The 19,105-nt window shown below is 34.2% G+C and overlaps 1 protein-coding gene across 4 annotated transcripts in view; it reads right to left on the minus strand.

The window, feature by feature from the left end:
• The window catches only part of SKAP2 (src kinase associated phosphoprotein 2), a 151,284-nt gene that overhangs the window by 61,377 nt on the left and 70,802 nt on the right, over window positions 1-19,105 (minus strand). For all 4 annotated transcript variants that reach the window (XM_016135932.2, XM_016135931.2, XM_016135930.2 and 1 more), the window contains exons 5-6: window positions 4,462-4,539; window positions 3,339-3,422 (exon numbers count right to left, since the gene is read on the minus strand). In XM_016135932.2, the coding sequence (XP_015991418.1) occupies window positions 3,339-3,422; window positions 4,462-4,539 (162 nt within the window). The remainder of the gene's footprint in view (window positions 1-3,338; window positions 3,423-4,461; window positions 4,540-19,105) is intronic.

The raw sequence follows: 19,105 nt of genomic DNA on the forward strand, positions 1-19,105 counted from the left end.
ATGTTGCTCGCTCTATCTATCTATCTATACACAGGCAGATACGACATCATCTATATCTTTACATCTATATATATAGATATAGCAGTGCACAATTTGATTTAAAATATATCTACCTTCAATTACTATATCCCTTCCACAATTACTTCCTAGAAACTAACTCTGGTCACAGAACCCTCTGCTTAATGGCATCCTAACCCACCCCTTTAGCCTTCTGTGACCCCTCCTCTTGCTTACTCTATGCTCTGCCTTGATTCCAACCTTGATCTCATCCAAGGTCTTTCATAACTCAGAATCTCAGCAGTTCCACTGCCTGGAATGCCCTTTACCCTCTTCGCCTGACAAACTCAAACTCACACCCAATGAAGGGTCCTCTCCACTAGGACCCTAGGGCTAACTCCCCTAGGCAGTTAGCCATCCCTCCTTTGTGATCCAAAGATATTTTATTTAAATCACTTATTATATCTGGTTGAAATGATCAGTTTACCCACCCAGCCTCCACCTCTAATCCTATGATTCCCTTTCTCCCTCTCACTAACTCTGAGTACCTCTAAGGCAGAATTATCTTTGCAACCCTAGTGGCTAGTATCCAGCAAGTATCCAGTAGATATTTAGCAAATAATAAATAAATAAATAAATAAATAAATAAATAAATAAATAAATAAATAAGCGAGCGAATAAATGACTATCTTGATGGCAGTCTGAGTACCTATGACCAAAGAAGTTTGATGAATGAGATTTGATCAAAGGAAGAAGGAAATGAAAGGATGGATGTAATTTCATGAAGCGATAAAATATGTACTCTCTCAATATATATATTTATTACTTAAGGGACCCAAATGGCCATGAATAATAAATACAGGTAATATTTATGGGCACGAAGTTAAGTGCATTATTTACTCTAGAGGCTGGAACTACTCTTTCTAAGCCATTACTATCTTGATGGGTCAAAATTGTTTTTGGCATACACAGTGTGTTAGAAAATATGAACTATGCAGCTGTCGAACAGTAACAAAGTACAGTTTAACCTAGTAAGTGGTATCAACTCCTTCCGTGCCTCTACAGTCCATCCATCTAAATCCTACTTAGTTAGAGGATTACAGTTTTCATATATCTAAATAGCGCTTTCCGGAAGTTTAGGTAAATAGTTCACAGGTACAGTAAGCAAGACTATACAAATAATCTATCTGATTTCAAAAAAGGAAAGAAAAATTTTATGTGACGAGTACTTTTTCTTGGAAAGAAAAAGATACAAAGGAAGGAAATTAGGATCATGCCGATTAAAACTGTCTCAAGAGAGATTTTTTTTTCCCCACAAGTCCCTGAAAGGAGAACTGGCCATGAATTCCAAAAGAAGCAGCCACAGAGGAAAGAACCACCAGAAGCAGATCAAAAATCTCCATGGAAACAGATAGATAAGAGTTTAAGAAAATATAAACCAGATCTTCAAATATCTACATAAAAAAAGGAATGCTAGAATAGTAATAATTAGGAAGCAGTGGTGGTAGAGGTGGCGAAATGGATCACAAAGTAGTTAAAATACAAATTACAAAGAATATTGTTACCGAAAGGTCTCATCAAATAAGACTAGACATTAAAGTTTAACTCATACCTCCCCCAAAAGCTCCTGAAATTTTTATTTACTGAATTTTAGCTTTTGAAATAAATATAAACACACCTTAGGTTTTGGTAAAACTATTGCTAACCTTTGACCTAACAGTTGGTATATGCCAGTTAGGACAGAGAGTGGATGCAACATCGTAGCGTTCACAGCTTCTTAAAGAAATCAGAAGCGAAAAGCCTAACTATACCAAAGCCACAAGGGTTTGAAACTTCCCTCCCCCTGGTCTTATGAACTAGAGGATATTTCTTTGTAGAAAAGTAAGACTTTGTTCTCAATTCACAATGCTGTAAAAATTATATTTCTATCATAGCACTGCATGCTTATGACCTATGATGACCATAACTGAACTTGGACTCTAAATTTTGTCAAAATCACCTACTTACCCTTAGCATAAGAAGGAAGGCTGCCCATTGATAGTTGTTTATAGTTTACACTTCACTAATGCCATTATTACATTTGAACATATTGCAAATTAGTGACAGAATGCAAACTACCCACTAAATTAATTCTTAATTTGCTAATCCCATTAGCCAAAAGGTGATATCAACTTCTAGTATCATGCATGTATTTCAAATTTACCTGAAATACACACATAATATCTGCTCAGTTTTATAATATGGAAAACAAAAACAAAAACAAAAACGAAATGTTTGAATAATGTCAAATGAATCACAAATTTACAAACAACACTGATAAGTAACAATGCTAATAAGAATTCCATAGGAAAGCTTACAGTCAGTGATACTGGACTTTTATGCCTTTTTTCTCCTTAGACATCTTTTCTGGAAAGGAATGTTAGCTATTTTTTATATGACCCTTACTTTATAATATTTAACTTCTGATCTGCTTTTCTTCGAAAAAAAAAAGCAAAACTAAAAAAGCTTATATTCTTTAAGTTTCAATATTTTATGTCTCTATTTGTTCAAACGATGACCTTAAAATTATGTAAACTATAACTAAGAGATGCATTAATTAGCAAATGAAGTTACAAAACATAACTTCTTGTTTCTAAATTATATAGTGGCAATAGTGGTTAAGAGTATGGACTCTAACCATTATGCCTAGATTCAAATCTCACATCTGCTATTTACCAGCTCTGTGACTTCAAACAAATTACTTAACTTCTCTGTCATCAGCTTTCCAAACAGTAAAATAAATGGGGCTAATAACATAGCTACCACACAGAGTTATAAAACAGTTAATATAGCTATAGTGCCTAGACAGGTTAAGATGTTTAGAACATAACCCCTGTGTAAGTGCTTGCTGCTGGTTAAATATGTAAAAGAAGCCAGAAAATGTGTTGCACATATTTTATTTTATCTAAATTTTTCTTTTAAAATATTTGAAGAAGAAAAATCTTTTCCTCCCTTCAAAACTCTCACAATCCTAATGGTCTGAACTTTTCCAGAGAGTCTACAGCTATAGCCTAGATGATAACTATTTCCTACGGTGAAAAATCATGTAGGTGAAAGTTATTTTTTTCACATTCTTAATTCAATAAAACACCATAGGGTTAATTTTTAGGGCATTCTGGAATTTGGAGCATTTGTCAAATGATGAAATAGAATTCTAAAGTAGTCTTAGACTATAATTATTAAAATTCTCAGTTATTCTTTCTCCATCTGTCTTCAGTTTACTCTGTACCAAAAAGGGAGGAGAGTTAACATGACCCCCACCCTCAGCAGTAGAAGCTGATATAACCGAGCGCCAGTACTACCTTTATCGCTTCCATAGTAGTAGAACACTGTTTTACTGAGAGCACACCACCGTTTCTGCCATTCAAATCCCAGAAAGCTGTGATCTACAAAAAAGGGGGGTTGGGGGGAGGGGGGAAAGCGACAGTTTAGATAACACACATTACATACGTAAACTCGATGCCCTTTCCTTATTATAAAAGGAAAAGTTAGTTATATGACTTGCAAGATTCCTTTTTCAGCTCTAAAATTTTAGGACTAATTAATATTATATCTTCTTTCTCAAGAAACAAACAAAAAGCAAAGCGAAACGGAATAAGGTGAAGCAGAGAGAAGCTGCTACATTTATGGGATCAGCTGTGTAGCTCACAAACTTTCCTGACAGGACAGTTGAAAAGGCCTTTGACTATGCAGTCCTGGGCCCCATTTCCTCATGTTATAAAAAGGAGCGGAGGAGTTAACCTAGATTACTTCTATTATCTCTTTGAGCTTTTAAACTCAACTGAGAAAACTAAGAAAAGCAAATGGAATATAAATAGAAAGGCCTGAAATGACTGAGAGATAAGCAGAATGATAATAAAGAGACTTTCTGCTTTTTGTTTCTCATATCATAGTACCACCTCTATATTAATTTCCATTATATATTGGTGTTGAAAGAGTGAGACCATATGGTCGGCTCCCAATTACCATAGTCAATGGAGAGGAACACTGAATGCATAATAGAAAATGGCAGATGACGCGCCGGACCCGACCTGCACCGTAGCAGACACGGTGTGTGCCAGGTCAGGTGCAGGATAACCTGCCGCTCAGCCGGGCAGGAAGGGCTGAGACGTCTCATCCTGGAGGGCACAGTCACGGCCCACAGCCTTCCCCTACGATGCAGGAAATATTTTCCGAATCATTTACAAATGACCAGTGTTGACAACTAAAAACCTGACCAAATGTTTTGTTTTGTTTTGTTTTAATTAAAAGTTATTTAGACCTAAAAGTTGTACTTTGTGGTTTGGATAATGTCATCCAGATTTTCTTAACCTTAAAACTCTTCAGTCACCTAAAGAGAATACTGGCTCCACATGCATATTGTAAGCATATTTTATCTAGAGATAAAACCATGTTTAGATTTTGCATTAGAATCTTACAGTTCACCTTTTCTGCGTTTTTCAAGATAGCCAGCCTTTAAAACGAAAGGAAGGTCCTGTGCTGCAATTGGAGGGAACTGGTTTCCTGTGGGAAGTGGAGAGGGGGAAAAAACAGTCAGTAATCCATTTCAGAAAAACCAAGTACCAGATCTCATTAGATTCAGCATACTTTTAATTACCCCAACTAATTAAATCTAAGTCCATAAGCTTTGTTTCAGATCCAGTCCATAGTCTAGTCCCTCTCCTTCTGTAAACCACAAGAGCAAAAAAAAAAAAAAAAGTTCTATACTCCTTTCTTAATATATTATTCTCCCAAAGATACAGTAATAGTATATAAATGAATGATCTCTAAAGGGCAATACTTTTGAATCTACAGTGTAGGGAAAGGACTAAGAAATTATTATAAATAAATGAAATAGATCCCTGAAATAGCAGTTAGGAATTTCAAACAAATCATACAAGCGTCTTTACATTTATGTTGGATTAACACTTCAAGAATTTTGGTGCGTATTGACTCTTACCTGTATGTCTCTATTCCTATCAAGTAAAGTATGATTTTTCCTCAAAAAACAAAATATTCCCCAAAACAAATGCTAAAATTTGCTTCTCTTTAATTGCAACAAATATTCTCTTCCTGCTTGTGCTCCTAGAGACATTTAATTTTCTAAACATTTTCTTGCTATTTGTTATCTAGGAGTTTAATGTACATGTAATTTTTAAAATAAAAAAACAAACGCTTATTAATAGGTACTTGGATACGTTAGATTTTAAGTTCTTAGAAGAACCATTTTATTTGTATAGCACCATAAACATGTAAACATTTCATATTTTTGATGGTAGAAATTGAAAATTTATAACACCATATAAAAAGTAGTAATTTCTCTTTAAAAAACATGAATTCTTAGATGATTTAGACCTCATACCTCTACCAACAATGATCATTAGCATGTCACCATTTAAGAAGATTCACGCTGATCCAAAGAATTAAGATACAAATGCAGGTATCAAGACACATGAAGAAAAGGAAGGTAAGGCTGTTATAAACCTACTTGGCAGGGAACAAAAAGAGCTGCCAAACATTTGCCGAACACCACAATTACATTATCTTACCATGAGAAACTATGCAACATGGCTAATTACACATTCTTCTAACAATTTCACAATTATATTATCAGCTTTTTTTCACTATCAAAGTTCACACCCTTGTCCCAAAAACAAGCTTAGCACTGAGCCTTAATCTTTTGGCACACAGTAGGCATTCAGAAAGCGTTAGCTTTTATTAATTGCTATAATTAAATATTATTATATTTTAGTATAATTTTAACGATTAATTCAAATGAATGAATGCCAATGTAAATGTATGACTAATGTTGCTTAGAGAATTTTAATCATAAAGATGAAAAAAAGCATGATTTGTTAATTGCGCAAGTTAAGTGTAGTTATTTTAGAAGCAAAGATTTCTTTTTGGTTAATGGAGATATTATATCCCAACCAAGGAGAGAAAAAATTAAGGTATACTGTAGGGCAGGGGTCCCCAACCTCCAGGCTGGAAAATGGTATACCACCAGTCCACCATGGTCTGTTGAGAACTGGGCCGCACAGCAGGAGATGAGCAGCAAGCAAGAGAGCGAAGCTTCATCTGTATTTGCAGCCGCTCCCAGCACTAACATCACCGCCTCAGTTCTGCCTCAGATCATTAGGCATTAGATTCTAACAGGAGCACAGGTCCCTGGTCCCAAAAAGGTTGGGGACTGTTGTTCTAGGGCTTCTTAATCCTCCTGCAGATGATTACTATACGAGCTTGTTTAAGTGGCCAGAAGTTTTTGGTACCCTGACTAAATAAGTATATATGGACAAAGACTCTTTTCTTTTTACAATATGAGCTGTACTGCTTATATAATAGTCCTATTTTTCTAACGCAGCTCAAAATACTAAACATTAAAACTAACACCCAACAAGAGCAGGCAAGGAATGGGTCTTCTTCCAACTTGCAATTTGGGAATCTAAAACATGTAAAATGGCAACAAGGTCACAGTGAGTGGAAATAAACAATTATCAAGTGCCTATAATATTTCTAGCAACTCAGTGGAAAAAAAAGGCAGTAGTGGAATCCAAATTTTCTTACAGTTACATTGGTATTTTACTCACAAGACCACTATTTTTAAAAGATTACTCAAGAGTTCTAGAACGTGTCTTGAAACTTTTGCCTTAAAAACAGTGTATGTAGTGGACATAGCCCACCAGTAAGCTAAAGGAATAGATTTTAGAATCTGAAAAATGGAGAAGAGTTCCAAAGTATGAAAACAAAAAATAAATTATCTAAAAACTAAGGTATCACTAAACCTTGGCAATTTTATTAAACTATTGTTTTAACCTTTTCCATTTAACTTAGGATTTAAAACACTGGAATACCTAAATACTTGTAATGTATTTATGAAATAAGTTTTATCATTAAAAAAAGTTTTAACTATTAAAAAATTATTTAAAATAAAAAATAATTACTTGAATTTCAGAGAAAAATATGAACTTCTTTTGGCAGGAACAATCATTTTTAGATGTTAGGTAGGTTGTATATAAAACTAGTCTTGGTATCAGTTAGGTAAACAGTTGCAGTCCTGTATGTAGAACTAGAAAAGGTAGAAAAACAGAGTTGAGACAAAAGAAAAATCCAATCATCCTTTCTTTTTTGTACCTCTTTTCTCAAAATAATCTAAATAAACAGACTTTAATTCCCAATTTTGTTTAGCACAGTTGCATTACAGTGCCTTGATGCACTATTTCTGAGCCTTCTCCAACAACACTGACCTGTCTCTTAATCAACATGCACACACGCGCACACACACACGTGCACACACACACTCTATCCCCGTCTCATGCGTCTTGAAATGTATTTATTTTTCTAACACATATAGTGAGGCATCAATTCCAAAGTGCAACTTAAAGAAATTTTTTTTTTAATCTATAGAGGTGCTAACTACTAAGTGCTGGACTTAACTTTTTATTCAGTTTCCTTTTTTCTATATATTTGGCTCTTCCTGTGGGGCTATGAATAGGTAGATTTTTTTCAAAAGAGACACCTGTTTCCCCCCATCTTTTTTATTTTTTTGATATGCAACTTTGATGACCAATTTAAATGTTAAGATTTCTAAGGACTCTAAAGCCTCAGTTTTCCTATGTTGTCATTAATAAATTATTACAATATTATGAGCTTCACTGCATTAATATAGTCATGGTTTTACAGTTGGTCAATCTAGACTTTGTACAAAACCTGTTAGGTTACTGAGTCTCAGCTATTACTAGCTTCCATTTACTCTTTTTTCATTGGCTTTTCCTTTTATTACTTGGAATTTACATAGTGTTCCATATAAAAGCTAAAGTTTCGATTAGTATAATTTTGCCATCTACACAACTGAAGATTATGTTTCCCTAATGTTAGAAAAGAAAGGAGATATATAAAAACGATTGTTTCTCCTCATAAGAATTTTCACTCTGAGCCAGGATCTTGGTCTAGTCAGTCAAATATTCTGTCGCCACATAATGTGAACTGCAAAAAGTTAAGGGTAAGTCTCTCAACAATATCTTTTTTTCTCTCTCAATTCATATGAATAAAATACGCATAAGTTTACCTAGATCTTTTTAAATTCTTCATTTTCACCTGATAGTTGCACTACTGAGTTCCAAAAATCGGCCGCCTCTGGAAAGAGGTAGTACTTCCTCTTATCTCTTCTAAATTTAAAAGCGATAAACTTTATTGAATGACTGTTCATTATAGCATTCCTGAATTTGAGAAATAAACCACTCCTTTTTGTTAAGGTATGCACTCATTTAATGATTGCTTTATATTTAAAACACGTATAAGGCTTCAATTTTCTAAGAACACTAACCATTTTAGTTTCTCATTCCCTGCTAGCAATACCCTCTTCTACCTCCTTCTACCATCTCAGTGCTCATTTTATTTCTAGGTTAACTTCTCAGTTTGAGTTCCGTTTTCCTAAGATGTGGTCATCAGAATTGAAGTTCATTTTTAAATGTCACTATTTCGCGCATTATAATTTTGCATAAAAATAGAAAAATGCTCTCTGTTTCCTGTATCTTTCCCAATGGTGTCCAGGATCCTGTAGATATTTCTGGCTGAAGGGTACATTGAGAATTTAGCTTTAGAAAACAGTGTATAAATGACCTTCAGTTCCCAGAGCTATTACTGGCTCAGAACTCATTTCATAAGTGCAATTTAATTACACTCTACTTCACATTTGCACACATAAACTTAGATGCCAACTTCCCTGTTTATAGAGAATAGATACAAATAATAGATACAAAAACACAGTTATTGACATTTTTTTCCTTATTATTCTAAAAGGGTTTACATGCAAAAATTCACTAGTATTCTAAAACGTTTTACATGCAAAAATTCACCATTATACCTGCAAAACAAAACATAAAGACCATGTCCTAACAAGAGAGATAAACCTAAACTTAACTTGAATATAAATATCAAATGAAATAGTTTTGTTGTATAGCAGAGACCTAGAAGCTTAGTTTTACATTAATAATGACTTCAAGATGCATGATATAGGTTAAAGAGGTCTGTAATGAATCCCCAGTTCTACAAATTCGTGACCTTCAGCAGGTCACTAAGTCTCTTTGAGTATCAAGTTTCCTCAGTCAAAATATGAAAAAATTAGATTAGGTCGACTCTAAGGCCCTCCCAACTCTAGGATTCCTTTAAATATAAACGCACTAATATTTTTTCTCAGTTTTCAGTAACAAATGGCCAAGTCTAAGATGGACTCAATATTTACAACATAAACTTTTTAGAATACCTGATAACTTCCTTTAGATCTTTAATTTTATAAGGAATAACTTAATGTACTATAAAAGTGTGATACTTCATGATATTAAGAAGTAGTCATCAGAATTGAAGTTTATTTTGAAGTATCAATATTTCATTCATTATAATTTTGTATAATAGAAAAATTGTATGTTCCCGATGGACCCTTAATATTAACATTCTAAAACAATTTTAGAACTGTTTATGTCATTTCAAAGGTTTGATTTCTAGCTAGATTCTTGGTCTGGAATATCTATGAAAGAAAACAAATATATAAATTAAACATTTTCATATTCTAATAATTCGCCCTTCTACATAGAATATTTGGACTTTCAAGTCTTTTTATCAGTTTTTTAGTGGCATAAAGAAAATCATTACATATTTAATGGGCATATGAAATAATAACCTTTAAGAAAATCAGTACAGAAAGCAAAAGATGACTAATTATGTTATGTTAGCATAGTCCTTCCACAGAGCTTATTTTCTCACCACCTTTACTGTCATCAGAAAAATTAATCAATGAAGATACTTACTAGTACTGGTGATCTCTAAGACTATCATGCTATCTCCTTTGAAAGAAAAAAGAGGCTTATACCACACTTAGACACAAAGATGGTCAACCTCTAATTACTAGAACAATAGAATTCCCAGGGGGTTAAGCCTAGGGGACAAGGCTTTAAAGACTGATACAGTGGCCCACGTGATGACACTGAGGGTAAAAGCAGAGGCTACAGCTTGCGGGTTTGCCATCTGTTAGTCTCCCCCACCCCACCTCTATAAAGTGGCAAGACACTCTGAAAGCTACCAAGCAAAAACTGAATAATCATAAGACAACTCCAGTGGGAGTTCCACTATGTCTTTAAAAAACCTCTCTGAAACCAAAGAAGACAAGAGCTATTATTATCATAACTATATACATGCAAGAATTACTTCATGAAAAGATATGTTAAGGATCTGTTCACAGTCCAATCAAAATTCTCTTTTATATCAAAAACATACAATACATATAATTGTGGCTGCTACTAATTTTTATGGAAGTCTAACAAAATATATAAAATTCAAATAGTAATAGAATGATTAAGAGAATAATTAAGAATCAGAATTAAGCCAAATCTGAAATCAAGTGTGTTCTTCAATAGTCCAAAAGCCATAGACCAAAAGTATGTGAGTTACCTTATCCATAGAGTTATATTATCCTTCACATTCACTTAAAACTGCTCCTCTTACTTTAGAGTATGCTTAAGTGTATGATCAGAATGTGATTTACCTAATTACATATCTGAAGACTGCTTTTCAGATAAAATTTTAATATAAGACTGCTGACCCTAGCTCATAAATTTAGGTATACAAAAATAAAAACCTCTTTAAGATTTCTGATTCTGAAATCTAAGTTCCGAACTATAAGTTTTAAGCATCTCTTTTTAAAAGTATCATCAAATATAATAACAAATATACATAAACGAATATCAGCATGGTTCTTGAGGTAATAATAATTGTAACAGCTAACATTTATTAAGCCTTTACCATGAGTTAAACATGATACGGTCATCATCAAACTCCATTTTCATACAGCCACAAGAAGTAACCATTATTAGCTCCCTGTTACCAATGGGAAATCAAGGTCACATACAATGAGTGGTGGAGACAGGACCCAAGGTCTGTCCTACAAAGCGCATTCTCTGAAATGCTATGTCGCACTGCTGATGGAATAAGTGAATGCCACCTGTAGACACTATATTAAATCAACATCACAGAATTGTGGCTCTACGGCATTAAAGTAATCATGATTATTTAAAATTAATTCTTTTACAGCAGAAGACATATTTAAAAATATTATACATTTAAAATTCCATAATGTTTGTTTTATTTTCTACAAGATTTTGGAGAAGTTCATTTTGCTTCCTAAAAATGTCTTTTTAAGACTTCCACTTTGGTTTACGAACACACAAACATGAGGCAAATTAGTAATGGGAAAATTGATATTTATGGAAGGAAAAAGAGGCTCTTGGTGTATGCAGATTCCTCTAGCAAACTGCATGAAAATAAGAAATGAATATAACTTAGACTGCATTCTTTTAGCTCCTTTTAATTCAAGTATGTTTTATTTTCATAGCCCACAGGGCAAGTTTTTATTTTTTGTCTTTTGCAACTATTTTATGTTGTGTGTTTTAAGCTATAAATTTGTACAATTACTTTTAGAATATGATTAACATTTTTCTAGCTTGTAATATTCTTTAAGTTCGTTTTTATTCACTTATTTTTCCTGTTCTGTGTACAGTTTAGGGCCATTAAAAAGATCATATCTGAAGTACCTGAAATAGGAATATGAAGTTAGAAGTCTTCTATATTGAATGATATAATAAAGTACATGTTTTTGGTTTTGCCTTGAAGAAAGAGAACAGGGATATAAACAATTGTCATTCTATTCTCATCTCCCCAGATAATCTTATTATTGAGAGTTGATTAACACTAAGTGAAAAAAACTTAGTATAAAAACTATCAAATGTGAAAATATTTTATAACTTAAATTAATAAAAAATAAATATTTCTGAATGAAGACTCTACTTATGGTCCTAATCTGATTACCTGATTACTAAATTGGGTTGGATTACTAAAGCAAATATGTTCTCAAACATTCTTTAGTATTTAGTATTTATTATCTGTTTCTGTTTAAGACAACTCCCTAGTTTTTATTTAAATCAAAATGCCTTTGGCATTTCCCTTCTTCTGCCATTCAAAGTGTTTTAAGTATTCTCTCTCCCTCCCTCCCTCCTTCCCTCCTTCTCTCTCTCTCTCTCTCTCTCTCTCTCTCTCTCTCTCTCACACACACACACACACACACACACACACACACACACACACACACGCGCGCGCTCTCGCCCTGGCTCTCACTCTTCCTCTCTCTGATACAATTTATCTTTCTAACTGAAATAGGTCTTCCCATAGGTCTCTTATTTCGATACAGGTATAAAATGAATACATTATTCTCTATTACTATTATTGTTAATTTAGTGATACACTGCTTCATGTCCCCCCCAACCCAAAAGCATTTCACAGGCATTACTACAGATACAATTGATAAGGAAATTAAAAGCAAACAAGAGAAAAGTATGTGTATATATGGAAAGAGAAAACAAACACCTGTGTAGAAAAATATTAATGTCAAAGGAATTTGAGTGAAGGGTAAAATGGGAATTCCTTGCACTATTTTTGCAACTTTTCTATAAACGGCACTATTTGAAGTTAAAAAAAATAAAATAAAAATAAAAAATGTAAGTAAAATCAAGGCAAAACTAGGATTCAAGGCAGAACACACAAGTTAGAACTACAAAGTCATTTACACTTTGCAGGAGTGGGCCAAAATTTCAGTTATAAGCTTTATAATAACCAACATGAAGCAAGAAATAATAAATTATGTGATTCATTGCCCATAAGATAAATACAGATCATTGCTCAGGGAGGAACATACAACTATTCCTGGTTCCTGGTACTGAAATGAGAAAGAAATTTCTCCCATGTGTTTTCAATGTCTGCAATAACATTTTTACAGTAAGTAAAGTAAAAGTTTATAGGGCTGTTTTGTATAACATCACTCATATTGAGCCAACAGCATAATGGCAAAGCAAAATTTAGTAAAAGCCATTCTACAGAGTACAGAAGCAGGTAGCCAAATACTGTCCATAACTCCAAAACAACACTGTTCAACTCAAAGATAAGACCATAGAGCACCTATAGGAATAGACGCCCTTCATTTTTCAGATCATCCTTCCAAAATACAATTTGTCTTGACCAAACTTTCGGTAAATATTAAATACCAAGCAGAAGAGGGATCCCTGCAAGTCACTAACACAGCTCTTTTATGTCACTGCTTAAGAGCCAAGGCCCGTAACAAGCAGCAAGATGGGGGTAACGCAGATATGCTCTTATTTCTAAATTTACATATATATTTATAAAGTATAACAGCTTTGCAGGGACGTATGCCTGGACAAAGATCACTTTAACACAAAAACAAATCAGTATTTCCCATAAAGTTCTAACTGTGTCAGAATAATTCTAGCTTGCAGAAGGTTCAAACATATGCCTACTTCACATGAACTCCTGCAGAACACATTACTGAGAATGATAAAATGCCCGTGTCTACTCTTTATTATGAACTGGTAATAATATGTGCACCTGCATAACTGGAAGAATTAGAAAGTATCATTATCTATGTAACCTAGTAAATTACTAGAGAATGAATACACAGGAAAATTTCAATATTAGAACAGTTAATGCATAGAAATTTTTCCCCCAGTACCTGAAAATGAAAGCATACCACATGCTTAATCCTCCGATCCTTAGCTTCAGAGGGGAATGACCGTCAACAGCCATATGTGAGACTGGCCAGGGAGAGCAACATTCATACGGTACCTACGATCTCAGGCTAACATGATGTGTTCACAAGTTTGCCTTTTTTACTAAAATTTGAGCAAGAGATCATAAAACAGAGATTTGCAAACTTAAATGTGCATCAAATCACCAAGTGTACTTATTTAAAATGTAGAAGTACGACTTTGAAGTAAACTATATTGCTTTAGTAGAATATTTTTAAAATATCATTTAATATTTGTTTATAGGGTTTATAAAATATGCACTAAGATAATGCTGAATACGAAATCAAAAGAACATCAGTAACTTCATAAAATACAGTTCTGCAATTACCAGAACACTGAAAACAGAAGGGAATTCCAGAAATATAAATGATTGTGAGGATGATGATTGTATTTACAGAGCACCTAACTTTTTGAGACATTAATACAATTGTATGAAAATTTAATACATCTTTCACTGGAGCTGGTGTGGTCCCCCTCTGATGAAGGAGAGAGAAAGAAGAAACTGACGAGGAAACAACAGTGAGAAGCAAGACAGCAAGAATGGGCCATTCAGGAGTCCCCAGCTCCCAGGCCAGGAACTGGGACCATCTGTGGCCCATGAAGAACTGGGCTGCACAACGGGAGGTGAGCGGGGAGAGAGAGGAAACGAAGCCTCATCTGTATGGGCAGCCGCTCCCCAGCGCCGGCATCACCGCCTCAGCTCGCCTCAGATCCTCAGGCATCAGATTCTCATAGGAGCACCCGTGCCTGGTGTCGAAAAGGTTAGGGACTGTGGGGCTGTATCAGAAATGATGAACAAAGTGGCCATCCTTATATTTCTTTCCCCATTTTAATACCTACTTTCACAATTAATCACCCTCCAATTTAGTTCTAAACTTTATAACCACCAACATAAAGTAAGAAACAAGACAAAAAAGAAGAAAAAAAGAAATTGGGACTAAATGTAAAGTATAAAATGTGCCCATGTTTGGCCTTGAGATTTTAGCATGTTTTTCAAAAGTTAGTATCCATGATATAAAAGATCAACTGCCAAATACAGAAACTAATATTTACTATGAGTTAGATATATATCGTAAGGCAAGCCAGTAATTTGCTCACCGTGGACAACCCCAGCCCTGGGTTTACAGAGCTGGCACGGCCCGATCATCCACGCTCTCCTTTTCTCCCCATTAAGGGTCGTCATTACCAAAACAATTTCACAACTAAAGTTTGTTTATGAATCAAATTTAAAATGTCAAAATTAACACTTCAAAAATAGAGTTCAGAGACTATTAAATAGAATAAACTGTTTGTTACCAACATGCAACAAATGATGCAATTTCATGGAAACAAATAGTGTCGTTCCGCCCCGTGTGAACCTTACACTACAAGGCGGGTCAATCGTCGTCTCTCATTGCCGTGTAAGGGGCTGGCAAACACCTCAAGGGAGTTTAAGGCAGTAAAACAGTCTAAACTCTGACTGTAGTTTGCTCATAAATATCTGAAATATACACTGGTCTCTGAAAAACATGGAAAAGGCTTAAAATCCAAAAGATATAAGTGCCACTCAAAGCCCATATGAATAAATGAGATAACACAACTTGTTCAAAATCAATCCATAGATGGTAAGCTCCTATGATAAGATACTTCATTACATGCTTTCCTACAAATCCAGCTGAAATTTGATAATGTATGAATTGATCATGATGTATTTTCTGACTGAAATTTTATTTTACACATTTAATGTCATATCAATCCTCCTAATGAGATAATAGTTATTAATTAAACCAATTAATTCAATTAAGTTCCCTTCATCTGGATAGCCTCAAGTCTTATGTAAGACCTAAAGTTCTAATGTACTGTTTTAAAGTATCAAAATATATTAAATTCCTCAGAAGATGAAAAATTATGGAAATTTAGCAATTGATCCAATAACTTCTTACCAACCAAAGAAATTGGATATTATATTACAATTCCATACATGAATAAAAATTAGTACAATCATTAATTTGTCAAATGATGACTTTTTCAAGGGGCGGATGGGAAAAATATTTTCGTGGGTATCACAATACACAATGAACTCCTGTAAATCAATAAGATAAAGATAAGAAAAAGATAAACAGCTTAACACAAAAACAGGTAAAGAATATGAACCAGGAAATTCATAGAATAAGTACAAGAAATATGAGAAAAAAATGAGTGTTTACTCATTGTCTTTCCCCCAAATCTCCTTACCGTCACTAGGTAAGGAGATGAAGGTACCATGAGCTTGGAGATCACAATTGTCTTGTCCACTGTGTGTCCCAAGTGCCCGATTAGCACCTGGGACACAGGAAGTGCCCACTGAATTTTGCTGAATGAATAAATGAACCTCTCAAAAACTAAAGAAAACAAACTTAAAACAGGGTAGTGCTTTTTAACTTATGAAACTAGCAAAAATTAAAATTACATCAAGTAGCAGGGAGGACAAGAAGAGATAGCATTCTCATGTACTGCTTTTGGGAATGTAACTTCCACAGCTCTATGGGTAAGAATTTGAATTTAAGAATCCAACTCCTAAGAATCTATCTGTTCTACAAAAATAAGGCACGGGTTCACCATGGAGTATGTGCCAGAACAGTCACGGAAATACTATTTGTGAGAGCAGAAAAATAAAAAATGTCCAGCAAGAGGGACATTATAAAACCATTCTAAATAATGTGTATATTTAAATATGCATATGTAGATCTATGTGTATTAATGTGGAGGGACATGTACTAATGTGGAAACTGGCTCGTGATACTTGGATGAAAAATATAAGTTGTAGAATAACACATATAGTCATACCATATTTTTTAAAAATCTGATTCTACATTTATTCTAGCACAAATACATTTGTACAGTCGAGGAGGAAAAAGTCTAGATGGACACGTTTGGAACTGTTACCAGTCCTTCTAGGGAGGATTTTTTTTGGTGGAGGAAACATTTTCTTTGTTACAAGCATGCATCACATTTAAAATTTTACATAATAGAATTTTTTTTAATGGAAAAGAAAAAACGAATGTCTACAGGATTGTAAGTAATTTAAATTAAATCAATGTATATTATTTAAGTCACATCCAGAAAAGCTTCAACCACTAATCCAGAAGATTTAATTTAATCAATACATGTTAGCTGTACGGTAAAATAATGCAACTTAAAAACATTCCTCTCAACTCATATGAAGGTATGACGTGGAGAATAACCGTGCACCTGGCTCTTCTTCAAACAGATCGAGTCTCCTGTTTCCACATCAGCTTTCACTCTGCCTAGAGAGTGCTACCCCGCACGTTTCCCCCTTTACCACCCCTCACCACTCTGACCACCTAGAAGCTTCCAGCTCACCCTTCAAAACACAACTTAACTCTCTGAAACACTGCCTCCTTGGAACATAATGAAAATATCTGCAAGAAAACTAATTTCTTAAAAAGATTAAGGAAGATATTTTCTCTGATATAGATAATTCTTACTACTGATTTTTTAGTGTTCTAAAATAAATGAAACAAAATAGTCACTGATTTTTAATCATCCAGATAGTTCAATATTTTCTAAAAATCTCTACCTACTTATAAAAACAACCAGAGACTTCATGACAAACCCTGTCCTGGAAAAAAATACTGATGGATTTTAGGAAGTCCGCATGGACTAGACATACTCTTGGTTGGAAAATAAGCATTAATGATGAATTCAACACTTTTTTTCAAAATGAAAGAAATCTAAACTTTTGATGTTATAAAAATAACATGATAATGTATTTTTTGCTCTGTTTCAACTTAAATGCCTTTGGACTGATTCATGTAAAGATATGCATAAAAATAATTGTGCCAAGCTATAACTGGTATTCCAAAATCCACTTGGGAAATGAATTTTATGGCTAGACCATAAACTTCTAAAATCCTGAAGTTTTAATAGATATGCTGACACAACCTGAACCATAACAGTTCTAGCAACTGCTGCTATAATAAATCTGTCAGTTTCTATAATGCCTATGACAAATCCATTAATATGAATGATGGACACTTCACAGAGCACGCTACACAGCAACTGCACGAGTTATGTCATCTCCATTCTGAGTAGCAAATCAGTAATCAATATTTGTAAAAGCAGCAGCTAATCCTTTGTAAAATCACTGGTTCAGTGATTGAAGAGTTTGCTCAATCCACACAGTTAATCCCTCTTCATCTGCTTGAGCCCTCTATTTCTCCCAGCCTCTCATGGTGCTAGCTGTGGCAGATTAATACGTCTCCACACGTCAAACATGACCTGACAATTGACACAGGATATTGCTGACAGGATAAGCTCTACAAACACGGGCCTTTTAAAAAGGAAGCTTAAAATTAACATTCAGAAACCCAAAGTTTACAAACGGGCTCACCACTATCCCTCCCCAACTCCAATTGCCTGGTTTACTGAGCTCACACGTCTTAGCATATACATCCTTATTTGGGGTTTGAAAAGTCTTCTGGTTGATTCTAGAATGCTTATTTATAAAGCATGTTTCATTGTAAAATTTTTTAAGTCAAAGTAAATAGAGGTTTTCCAGCCAAGAAAAGAGATTCATACATACAGAACAATTTAGAGAATTTTTATGTATGAAGTAAAAGTTCCTGTTCTTAGCTAATGGTACTTCAAAGTTCTATACTTGAAGAAAATCTCAAAAAATTATTTTAATGCTTAAAGTTTTGAATGGAAAAAACAATGCATTTTCATACTGAAAAGTGACTGACAATATTATAAAGTGCTCTATGCTACTAGAAACAGATATTATAAAGATGTTACCAAAAAAAAAAAAACTATAGTTATCCTTAATGATTAGATGATATAAACAGATTTCTCTTTAGTCACATACTAAATTATGTTTAAAGACCCAACATAAATTTCCTTAACAAAGTTATTGCAATTCAGATATTCTAGGCAACCTTAATTGAGACTACTTGAAGGAAAAGAAAATGCAAATTCATGTCAAATTAAGAGTAAAGAATAGGCGTAGAGAGAAAAATGATTTCTTGACCCAATATACCAAATGAAATGAATTTTTTTGAAAGACGACATGAACAACTCTTTTACACATTCAACTTCTGGTTAGTTGCATCTAAAAAATGAGTATCAAACAAGTTATTAAGTCTCATACTATGTATTGCTCCTGAGAGGAAGAGGAGGCCACAGAAAAGCTGAGAAGACATAACACAAGACGACTGGGAGAGAACAGGCTGACCAGAAGCCAAACGAGCCCGAAATTTCTAGAGAGGAATTAACGAATGGTGACTAGTATCGGCTGTTCCAGAAAGGCCAAGAAAGACAAGTACTAAATATGTTCACTAAATATGGACATTAGGAGGCTGTAATGATCTCGCTGAGATATCGGAGAAGTAGTGTGGGCAGAAGCCAGTAGCAGGAATGTACTGGGAGAAAATGGAACCAGGAGAAGATACATGATCTTTTGAAAAACT

The sequence above is a fragment of the Rousettus aegyptiacus genome, unplaced genomic scaffold (assembly GCF_014176215.1).
Source record: "Rousettus aegyptiacus isolate mRouAeg1 unplaced genomic scaffold, mRouAeg1.p scaffold_m13_p_13, whole genome shotgun sequence".
Classification (NCBI taxonomy): Eukaryota; Metazoa; Chordata; class Mammalia; order Chiroptera; family Pteropodidae; genus Rousettus; species Rousettus aegyptiacus.